The sequence below is a fragment of the Pavona decussata genome, unplaced genomic scaffold (assembly GCF_977016875.1).
Source record: "Pavona decussata unplaced genomic scaffold, jaPavDecu1.1 SCAFFOLD_195, whole genome shotgun sequence".
NCBI lineage: Eukaryota > Metazoa > Cnidaria > Anthozoa > Scleractinia > Agariciidae > Pavona > Pavona decussata.
The window spans coordinates 1,784,718-1,796,618 of record NW_028145604.1 but is presented as its reverse complement, the minus strand read 5'-3'; the positions used below and the strand labels follow the sequence as shown (position 1 = coordinate 1,796,618).

At 39.9% G+C, this 11,901-nt stretch overlaps 1 protein-coding gene across 1 annotated transcript; it reads right to left on the bottom strand.

The window, feature by feature from the left end:
- Positions 1-2,677, bottom strand: LOC146461679 (uncharacterized). Its single transcript, XM_085086580.1, has 2 exons — positions 2,089-2,677; positions 1-1,775 (listed from the first exon to the last, which is right to left on the bottom strand). Exons 1-2 carry the CDS (start codon positions 2,453-2,455, stop codon positions 1,702-1,704), a joined length of 441 nt encoding a protein of 146 aa, XP_084942706.1. The 5' UTR covers positions 2,456-2,677; the 3' UTR covers positions 1-1,701.
- Positions 2,678-11,901: the final 9,224 nt, after the last annotated feature.

Sequence of the window (11,901 nt, the reverse complement as noted above, 5' to 3'; positions counted from 1 at the left end):
TCGAATATGTAAGTTTATTTAAAATCCACTACAGCGATTAAATTGTACCACGCTTGATCATAAGTTGTTCATTATGAACAGAAATCTATATGTACATATATAGGTAAAAAAAATATTCTGCCAGTGAATGCCTTGAAAATGGCTGTGTCTAAGCTGTACAAAATAAGAATATCTTTCCGATCCAAACCTCTACACTATATTCTCCATCAACTGAATACCACTATAACATTGAAACACTTCTGGTGAATTCTTGAGACAGATATACACAATAAGATTACGTATAAGTACAAATTTGACAAATTTTTATAGCATTTTTACAATCGTTAATTATATCCAGCTATTGTAGCTCTAGAGAAATGTTCACGGAAGGTTTACTACCGTTAATGACATCCAACTAACTTCAGAGGGGTTTCTACGACATATTGAACGCTCCTAGTAGTAAAGAGGCACGAATCAGAGACGGCTATAAAATTTAGGGACCTTAAGCAGCGACGAAGACGGCGGCAAAGGGACGGCATAAAAAAACCGCGATAGTTTTAGCAAAGGATTGGCTTTGTACCTGCGCTATACACGTATACTGAAGCACATCTCTTTGTCGTCCTCTGCTAAACGACAACGCGAAATGACCAATTTCAAGGTTTTATGGAGAACGTGAACACACGATCTTCTTTTCTCTTTCTGAACTTGAAAAAGTTAGTTTAGTGGGCCCTTACGGATTCAGCTCCTGTAGAGTTGGGCCGCATTACGCAAATTAAATTACCAGTAGTTGGAATTATCGCACGTTGGCTCGGAGAGAACGCGAATTTAACTTTTTGCTTACGTTTTCGTTGGCGCCGTGGTCCTCGCTGCTTAAGGTCCCTTATAACAAAACAACAATGACAGCCTCTGTAAAGACGAGGTTTAGAGTTCCTTCTATAGTTCAATAAAGAGGTATGACGCAACATCTAAAACCCTACTTACACATTGAACACTTAAGTTAAAAAACAATAATAAAAATTAATTCGAATACGGCCAATGTGTTCAACTAATATTTTGTATTTGTAATACAAAAAAAAAAAAAGGTAACCAAAACCATTGACAATTCGTGCGTGGTTGTTAGGTGATCAGTTTGAACTCGTCGACGTCAAGACAATTACGAGGAAACGCCTACTTTGGCTGGTTTGGAGAGATTAAAACTTATCTTCTAAATTTCGCTTCAGGCATTCCTCCAACCTGAGAGTAGCAAAGCTCAAGTTCGTGACCGAGTGCGCAATATTTGCTAACATAAGACAACGAAGTTTACTTAAACGTTGTTTATGCCTTTCTTCCCACGCGAAAAGGGTGTTTTGTACCGATAAGTTGTTTGACTTAGATGGATATCTTCTATTTAAACAGCCCACGACAGTTAACGCTAACCTACATAAGATAACTTCAACTATTTTCACGCTATTATTTGAAAGTATTTGAAAGGAATTTGTTTGCAATGAACTCAAGAAAACCGTGATTTTCAGTCGAAAGTTTAACGTCCAAAGTTTGCGAGAAAACGTTTATTAATAAACTGCCTGACAAAAAGTGACGAGTTCAAAATAAAGGGACTGTTCGATAACACGGATATTATGTCACGGATCAATGAAGTTTTCATTCCACGCACTCGAAACATTTAGAACAACCAGGCCTTTCTATTCTCACGTACTTGGTTCGGCTACTTTAGGGTTCTTGTTTCTAAAACACCGTTGAGAGGTCATTACTGGTATCGCCACTTAAGTCGTCCTCTTTCCAAAAGAAAACTGCCAGCTCTGTTGGAAAACAAGGAGAATAATAATTTGCAATTATCTTCCCATCAAAAAATGTTTATCTACTTCGCTTAAATTGCTGTAGGCGTTGAGAAAGTGGGACGTCTCTTTTAAACGGTGTAGTGTTTCAGACATACATTTAGACAAATTTTTTTCCCATTTTCAGCGACTAATCTAAACTTGTAGTTCCCGACTTTATGAATGATTTTGCTTCTTATTTGTTAGAAAAACAAGTCAAAACTTTGCCAAAACAGCAACGTTTCCTGATTTCCAACTTAACTAACGTCAAAAACTGATTGCACAGAAATGTCAATACCTGCGGTCTCCACATCGAATGGATCAAACTCCAATGAAGTTACTGACATCTCCTCGTCCAAACTTTCTCCACGCATTATTTCTGGGTGGTCAGTGTTCTCCACAGCCAGCAAATCTGTCAGATGGGAAATGTAGAGAGCTGCTAACCGAATAGTGTCCGTCTTCGAAGGTTTTCGTTCATTCGGAAACAATGGAATGAGCTCTCGCAATCGATCTATACAATCGTTCAGAACATGAACCCGATTTCGTTCCCGCATATTCGCTGTCCTTCGTTGCTTGCTGAGGCCAGTCAATCGCCTTCCTCGTCTCTTGGTTTTCTTCTTTAATTGTGGTTGTGTCAGAGTTTCTTCTGCAACGTCGTTGTCCATGATTAACTTGTCTTTGTGAACTTAATTTGCTTTTGAAGCCGATCTGTTTTCTTTTAAGACGAAGAGGTCTTATTGGAATTGTGCAGTAGGTCGATCGCTATCGCCCGGCACGCAGCCCATTAGCTGCCGTGTCACGTACGTCAGAATTGGTGCCCACTTGACTGCACCAAGAGCGCAAAAATAAACCAGCCACCCGCACATCCGGGCTTCAACTCGTTTGCGAAAGCGTCAGTGCTCTTTTTGACGTGATAAAACTCTGCTTTACGTTTTTTGACCTTCCAAGGGTTGCCACAGTTTAATATAAAATTCCGTTCACGACATTTGATATGTTTCTTGTGGTCGCGGAAGTAGCACTTTTGGAAGTTTATATCAACAGCTGAACGTGGATAAGAGTTCCGTCGTTTTTTAAATTCGTTGTCGTCGCAATGCGTACGTGTGTCTATTGCGGCTAATTCGAGGTGATTACATGAAGTAAATGTTGTATCTAAAAAAGAGATCTGATGTAGCCAATGGAAACGCATTAAAATGTACTTGTTATTTTGGGAGTGTCAAAAAGCAATTCCCCACACCCCTCTTCTTCTAACCACAATAACGTTACCCATAATTTGTTTTAATAATGAGTTCTCTGGATGTAAATAAATAAATAAATGAAATAAATGGGAATTTCAGTGACACATCCACAGAGTGGCTATTTGTCCACTGTTTCCGGGTCGAATTGGAGTTTGGAAATGTTGGTTTTTGTGGAGGGAGGAAAAGCGGAGAACCCGGAGAAAAACCCTCGAAGCAAGGACGAGAACCAACAACAATCTCAACCCAGATATGGCGTCAACTTCGGGAATCGAACCGGGTCACATTGATGGGAGGCGAGTGCTCTCACCACTGCGCCATCCCTGCTCCCCTGGATGTACAGAAAACCGTAGAGTATATGTGTCTGGACGTGGGCATAGCGGGAAAGAGTTATGCACTAAATGCAAATGTTTCAAACAACTTAAATACTTAATTAACACTTCACTTGTGCTAGTGTTCAGTTTCATAGCTACACAGTCAGTAGCTATGAAACTGCTGACACGCACAAGTGAAGCGTAAATTTCTATATTCACAGTCAATTGCTATACACATGAATAGCAGTCAATATACGGTAAAAAATGCTTTACGTGTATATAGCAATTTGCTATTGCGCAGTGGCTAATTTAGTTCTGAATAATAACGAGAATGGCTTTTACCCTTGCGGACTTACACAAAGCGTCATTGAATAACCATTCACTGTGGTGGAATAGTTCCTTGGATCAATGGGAAAAGACCTCAAATGACCTCTGATAAACCACTACATTCTCCCTACAAATTACCTTGTGTTTTCTCGTGAGACAGAGAGAATTTGTCATTAGATCAAGAATCATGCACCTAGGGCCTAATTCCACATATCAAATAAAAATAAAATAAATAAATAGGAATTTCAGTGGAATCCACGGGGTGGCTCTTCTCTCCACTGTTTCCAGGTCGAATTGGAATTTGGAAATGTTGGTTTTTGTGGAGGGAGGAAAACCGGAGTACCCGGAGAAAAACCCTCGGAGCGGGGACGAGAACCAACAACAAACTCAACCCACATACGACGCCGAGTCCGGGAATCGAACCCGGGCCACATTGGTGGGAGGCGAGTGCTCTCACCACTGCGCCATCCCTGCTCCCGTATCTCTTCAATTATGTTAATACAAGATAAATACTGTAAATGTGGAACTTTGCAAACCAGTAAAAAATTATTTTTTCCAAATAAAAAATTATTTGTTGGTTTGACTGCGTTAAGTCATGAAGAGCAATTACTGATAACTGTAACAGATGCCATGTATAAACTTTCTTTATTTATTGAACTGTAACCTAAACGACTTACCTGTATAGTGAGAATAGCTGAGAATAGCAATAAAGGGACCGGTCATTATTTATCGCCTGGGGGGGTTGGAGGATTTTGGGGGGGGGGGGATCACTTGATTTTTAGGAGAACAGAGGGGGGGATCAGTTGTAACTGAGAGCCCAAAAGGGGGGATCACTGAAAATTTTGGAAGGATTCAGAGGGGGGACCACTCAAATCTGCTTGAACAATGCCAGTTTGAAAGCATACAACATAAATGTGCCCATTCTGTTGGGAGATGGTAGCATTTGTAATCTCAATTTGTTCTAACACAACTTTATTTAAAAAACGGAAGTCTGTCACACTGGCTAATGTGAGCATTTCAATTTATATTGAGAAAGCTTTGTTTTAACGCTTCTACATTTTTCCTTTTATAACTTTTATGACTTAGCTAATATTCATCTTTAAACATGACAGGTGGATTCTAAATTGTGAACTATATAAACTTCTGATAACTGAATTATTGTAAAAAGCGTGTTTGTTTAAAAATAAACCATTTATCGCCTCTCCAGGAATTGGGCATCTTGTGTCAGCTCTATACTAAATTCGATCCAACTGCTTCATCTGCCTCATCTTGAGCCTCATCATCCCATTCAACAACTTCATTTGCCTCTTGAGCCTTGTCATCCGATTCAACAACAACATTTAGTCCCCTTCGGCAGGGTGACCCTGGACTTTGTGCCCTTAAAATGGCTGCTACTTGCTCTAGATTTTTTGCTAGGGTCGTGCTAAAACTACCCTTTTGTACTAGCCATAGCAAAGGGTCTAGATGCAAATGCCTTGTTAGTTTCTTAGCAAAGTCAGCATTGATGCTATCTACAGGAGTAACTCTATCATTCTCTTCGATTGAACCGAAAATTTGCCCCGCGACCTCGATTGAGGTCAAGTTTCCTAAGAGATGACGTGCCCTCTGCTTGAGTCGCTTGTCCATTCCTACGAACAGTACGAAAAAGAGCGTATGGAAAAAATGCTTGGCACGTTTGCAAGCAGGTTGCCGAAAGGATAGACGACGCCCTTGTTCTGAAGGATTACATCAGTAGTAGAGTGAGTGAGTCTCCCGAAGAGTTATTCTTTTTTAATGCTTCTGAGTTAAATACGTACGTACCGAAATGCTTCAGAAAACAATAAGGCCGAAATACCCGGTGCGGCATATCTTAGTAAAATAGAGAGTTTTATTGAGGACCACTACGTCCGAGGGGAGCTCTTTTTTTAATTTTATCGGGATGCCTGCAATAAGCAAAGCGATGCAAGCTCCACACTCTGTTTCTGGTGTACCAACAACTGATGGGTGGGACCAGTAACAGAAAGAATCCCTCAGCCTGTGCCAGACAAGCAAAATCCCGGACACTTTATGGATGTGTACGAAACGCCGACAACAGGTCATGCTCCAGACGATTATCAACCGAGGAAATGTCCGAAGGACTTGTACGAACAAAACGCCATCTCTGCGGACAATCCAAATACCATCGCTGCTTTCTGTGCAACCTATAGTGTCGAGGAAAAGCATGTCATTGAAAACGTAGGCCATCTAAATGATATCAACATCAGGAAGGATATTAGAACAAGAGAGGCTAAGGAAAAAAAAAAGGTTAGAAGAGGAACCAACATACAAGGACTACCAGTGGGGCATACTTATTGAGAATGGCAAAGTTGAAAAGCTGAAGGTGAGACAGCTCGACCTGTACCTTGAGGAACATGGCCTGACCACTGTTGGTATAAAGCTGGACAAGATAAAGGTAATTCGCTACCATTACTATCGACAGGGAAGTCCAGGCAACGGGAATGAGTTGTCCAGCAGTGAGGAAGAGAGTGAAGAATCAGATACGGAGTTAGATGATGACGAGGATAGCGAAGATGATCTTGCCATTGCTGATTTCGATTTACAGTCAACTGTTCGTATGCCAGTTTTAACTTTTGTACCAGATGACCAAATAGCTGAAGTTACTGTACAAGTAAACACTGGATGAAAAAAAAAAAGGAAAACAAAAATAAAAAAAAAATAAAAAAAAACGAACAAAAAAAATTATGAAAATGTGAGCAAAGCTACAAAAGGCTGATCTATTACACTATAGAAAAAAAAAAGGAGACAGGAACAGTGGCGGATCCTAGCCCTTCCAGATGGCCGAATAGTCGCTAAATATAACCTGCTGATAGGGACTTGGCGGACTGCTATTTGGCACTCTAAAAAGAGTAACTTTGCAGTTTCAAGCACTGATTGCAGTTTCAAGCACTTTGCAGTTTTAAGCAAGATTGCTTGTATGTCAACTGAATTCAGATGTCTGGATCCAGACTAGAAAGAGACACGGATCAAGAGACACGTTTAAAAAAATACTACGCGATAATGGCTTTATTATGCTGTAAGTACATCATAGTTAGAAATACTACCTGTATATGAACGTTTAAAACACTAAATATACACGTCGAAAGGTGATTATGGGTACAAAGACATGGGGTGGGGGGAGGGGTCACGAAAGTTATATATAGTTATGAGGGGGGATCGCTTCAATAAAATAACATTTAAGGGGGGGATCGGCTAAATTTCATCGTGTTTAGCCCAAAATCATTCGATCCCCCCCAGGCGATAAATAATGACAGGTCCCTAACATTAAAAAAATGTGTCAACTGTGTTCATTGCCCTAACTGTAAAACATCTTTTGTCAGAAACTGTGAATAACAATTGACTGTAGCACATGTAGCAACTTTGTTTATTCACCTTAGCTGTAACATGACACACACTAAATTGTGAATAGCAGTTAACTAGAGTAGAACGTTGTTACTGCACTCGCTTCTTTCCAAAAGCACAACGAAATACTCACCAAAACAACTCTCTCTCTTTTCCAAAACCACGTGATTTGCACGAAGATTGTTTGACACTTCGCCCTGAAACGTTTTCCGCGTTTAATTGGCTCCGAATATTCGTTGGCATTCGAGCGAATGATGTGTATACTGTATAGATCTCGAAAGATTCCGAATGCATCGAATCACGATTAAATATCGACATGGTTACTTACATGACGCTTAACATCCAGACTTCACTTCATGTAACGCATCACGAAATGGAAACTGACTGAAATCTTTTGAGCAAAGAGTAAAATCTCCACAAATATGATCATGATTCATGGAATTCACCAGTACATTTTACGCACTAGACACAAAAAGAAGGCAGTTTTTAGTCATTGAGGGCCACACAGCCTTCGGCACCAAGCTGTTTCAAGAACGCTGCTAATGGTTTGCATGTGACGTCATGGTGGCCATGTTGGTGTGCCGGGAAGAATAAGATATTTTTCCTCTCCTCAAACTATGTGAACAAATTTCCTTTTGTTTTGTACACCAACATGGCGGCAATGAAAACCACCTATTTTACTCAGCTCCGAAAAAATAAACGAAATATTGACTTTTAGTATGTTTATGCCGTTAACAAGCATTGCACATTGTGGGTGCCCGAAGCCATCACCGCTACGAACATGAAGATGACAAGCCACAGGATGAATGCATTTTTAATATACAAAACGAAATATGAGCGAAGATGGACAAATGACAACTGATTCAACTGAAATCAGTAAACAAAACCGAAAATAGAAATCCACAAGAAACATGCGAGCTGAAAAAAGCAATTACAAACTACGCGAAATAAACAATTAACAATAAACAAATAAACAACTAAGAGCAATACTTACAAAACTGTGGCAATGGAAACTTGAAAGTAAAAGACAATGATGAAGAACGCTAAACTCAGCAGGGAGAACAACAGCTCGTAGAAACTGGACGACGCAATCCAAAAACTTGTAACAATAAATTAAACCACCCTGGTGAATATTTAGCTAACAGTACCGACGTGGTATGCAAATGTTAGTTCCTGTGAACTCCCTAAGGCATCCTGAATGAATTCTAGGCGCTACACACATAAATAGATATTACTTTCCTATGGTGATTGGGCGGGCAAGTGTTAGAGACTTGGACGCGTGTGAATCGAAATGAATTTAATAAAAAACCATAAAATTTAATTATTTTATGGTGGTCGCAAAAATATACTTCCTCTTTATGTGAAACATCATGCAGCGAAGACTGGGTCAGCTTTTCCAAAAAGAATTCATGTTATCGTTTGGAAATGATTTTATGTGTAGAAACTGGACAAATTGAGCAAAATAACTAGCGATAACTTCTGTAGCCAGCGTCGCCTCATAATCTCACATTACATTCAATCTACAGAAGCCTGTAGGATGAAGAACTACCAATGACGCTGTGGAAAGGGAAAAGGGAAAATTTAAAATAAAGGTGCGCCGTTCTCTAAAACGTGGCCTTATTTCAGACCAAAATAAGTAATCTTCCAATGCCAGTTTCTACGAAAATCCCGAAAACTCCATAACCGTTGTGGGAGTTACAGACCAAACTGGTTGAATCTATACCCATTTGCAGAAAAAAACCGGCTCAAAATCCGTACCCCGGTGGCTGGACATATACTTGATCACCTCAGTTTTATTATTAAAGTCTCAGTGCCTTGAATCAATAAATAGGATTCTTAAAACTTTTCTAACATTCAACTTTGGTTTTGGTTGTGTCCCTGTCCAGGTTATCCCCGAATGAGACGAAGAGAGACCCTGGGAACGAGGTTGCCTCTGCTGCGCCTCTAGATCCCTGTCTTTCAGATCCTCTCAGTTGAACTAAACTGATGAAGCGACCGCAGGAGCAAGTCTCGAATGCTTTTCAGCTTTAGTGGCGCGAGTAGGGCGTCCCCGTATTACTCGACATCGAGCTTTGCCTGCAGGAGTCAATAGACGATGGCAACAATTTACCGCAATTCTCATTCACCGAGCGTTGGTTTCCGTTTTGTCTGCTTTGAAGCTAGGATTAATGTACTTGATTTAACCTCGAAATTCATCATAATACAGCAAAAGGGAAAAATAACGTATAACACCTCAATTTTACAAAAAAGGGAGGAAAAGAAAGAAAGCTTTAACTACTCAAACAAAGAAGTAAAAAGACTAAATGTCAGTTTGGACGTATGAAATAGCTTTGTGATCAAACCACTCTATCGCATGTCATTATGAATATGAATAATAATAGTACATCGTTTTTGTAGCACAGTTTTGTTATTTTATTATCTATTTTTATTGGCTCATGCTATTGCGTGGCACCCTCGGTAATTAAAGATCATACTACTTCTATTAGTAGTAGTGAAAATTATCGAGTGTCTTCCCTGCAAATGATCAAATGATGCTGACTCGTTTTGTTTTGTCTTCTTGACTAGTATCGTTCATGACCACCTGTTTTTAGTTAAATTACAAAATTAATTAGTGGGCCAAGGTTGTTCAACTGAGTGGATAACGCTATCCAGTGGATAAATCGCTATCCAGCGGACAAAAATTCATTTTATGACCTTTTATCCGCTGGATAGCGACTTATCTGCTAGATAAAGTTATCCGCTCTTGAAACATCTGAAGCCTGAAGTTTGCTTTGAAATTAATGACCATTATATTTTACTCAAGGTCTATTCTTTACTCGGCTATTATATTTAACACATTAAAGTTGCGTTCGATTGTCCGTATTCCGGAATAAGAGTAAGTGGAATAGCTGTTAGATTCAATCTCTTTTTAAGTAAATTTGGGAAGACATTAATTTCTGCAAACTTTCGCTGACACATGAGAATTTAAGAGTCATCTCGTACCCCAGTAACTCCAAAAACCTCTTATGAGGGATTTTCTTGTCATCATTGTATGTATTCCTACTCCGGAATACAGTCAATCGAACGCAGCCTTAAATTGATAAAACCTGCCTACAAAATTAGAAAGAACTTAATTAGTTTGGCTTCCCAGGTCGTCCCCTCAGGAAACTAGTAACCAATTGTGTTTTATCCATGGTTTTATTTACAGGGTCTCAGGTGACGGCATACTGTTAGTGGATGGTCAAGAGTTTAAATCTCCACGATATTATAATAGTATAATTGTCGCATTTTTTTCACAGAACCATTTCAGAGCATGATGTCGGCTTCTTTATAAGTCTCCTTTAGTGTGACTATATAAACTGCATGGGCGATGACAAATTAAAGGAAAACTATGATTCGATGGTTTGACTGGAGAGGTGACTGGTGAAAGCTAACCTCAGTTGTAACTGTGCTCTTACTTCTAGTGCAGTAGAAGAAAAAGCAACTCCGATATTTTTGTTCTTATTATTTTCATTTCAGTACAATCCCCAAAACCTCTAATAAGGATGTACTTTGTCAGTCATAACTTTCCTATGTTATCAGCCAGCGACACAGGCATTTACTCGCAAAAAATCCGAACCTGGGATCTTTCGATCCTTAGTCCGGATACCTCTACGCGTGGGAGTGAGACCAGATGGTATCTTTGTCACGTGAACCTAGTTTAAATGGCCAAGTCTCCTGTAGCGCACTCAGTGGTAGAGCTTCCAAACTAGTAATTGAATTTGTATGCAGACTGTTTTTCACACCTGGCCTTGCTCCCACAAAGTCTCCTATACACACACAAAGAGTTTCAATTTCCTGGTGAAGCGTAATGTAATATGGGATGGAAAGTGAGCACTAAGTCTGGAAGGACCGCCATATTGCTTTTGTTACTCTGGGATCCATCATCTCTTCAACGTGAATATTTGCTCTCTAAATTACTGCGCCTTCCAGTAACATGCGGACACTGAAGTTCAAAATTCAACCAACCGTTACGCTTTTCACTGCCGTCAATCACTACAGCGGACCTCTTAGAAAAAAGGGCGTTTGCTTCAACGGGGTCAAAGGGTCATGTTCCTGCGCTGCGATTGGAGGATTTCGATCCACTTTGTCGGTTTCTGTACTTGGTGGTCAGTCAATAGTCGCCGTAATTATGATTGACGGCAGTGAAATACGCAAATCATTAGCTGGTAGCGTGATGACAGTCTTTCCCGCTGTAGAGGTCGTAAAAGACACAAGTTGACATTGTTTTCGTGAGTCTACATAGCTCAATGGAGCATCCGGACTATTAATGATTAAGGCACGTCATGGGTTCGACTCCTGTCCGACTTGGACTTTCTTTTTCCGAGTCTGCCTGTGAAAATTACTAATAAAATACATCGTTCTCATTTCACTAACCAGGCCATCACATTCTTCCCAAAATGAATTTACTCAAACTAGCGACTCTCAAATACCTTCATGCATTTCAATTTCGCAAGAGGTTAGTTTTCGTCAGCCAAGCCCCCCGTAGGGAGGGAGTACACAACAAAGTTTTATATTATACGAGGAGATTCCGCCCTAAGGTCCAAACCCTTACCCTTTTGTAGACCATTTTTGACAGAAAAAGTAAACTACGGTTCTAGCAATCTAAGTTAGAGACATTTCGGCCCTTTTTGAATATATATTTTTTCCACTTAACACAAGCGAATCCATCTTGGCGGAAGAGGTAAAATGACTAGATCTGAAAAAAAAGTCCCACAAATTTGCGGTAAACATCTGCTGTTCTTGATAAAACATTGAATTCTTTCTCTCAACTGAACTGATGGAGAAATAAGTTTCGCTCATTTCCGGTGATATCGGTTTCGGTTGAAAACTTTAAACCTC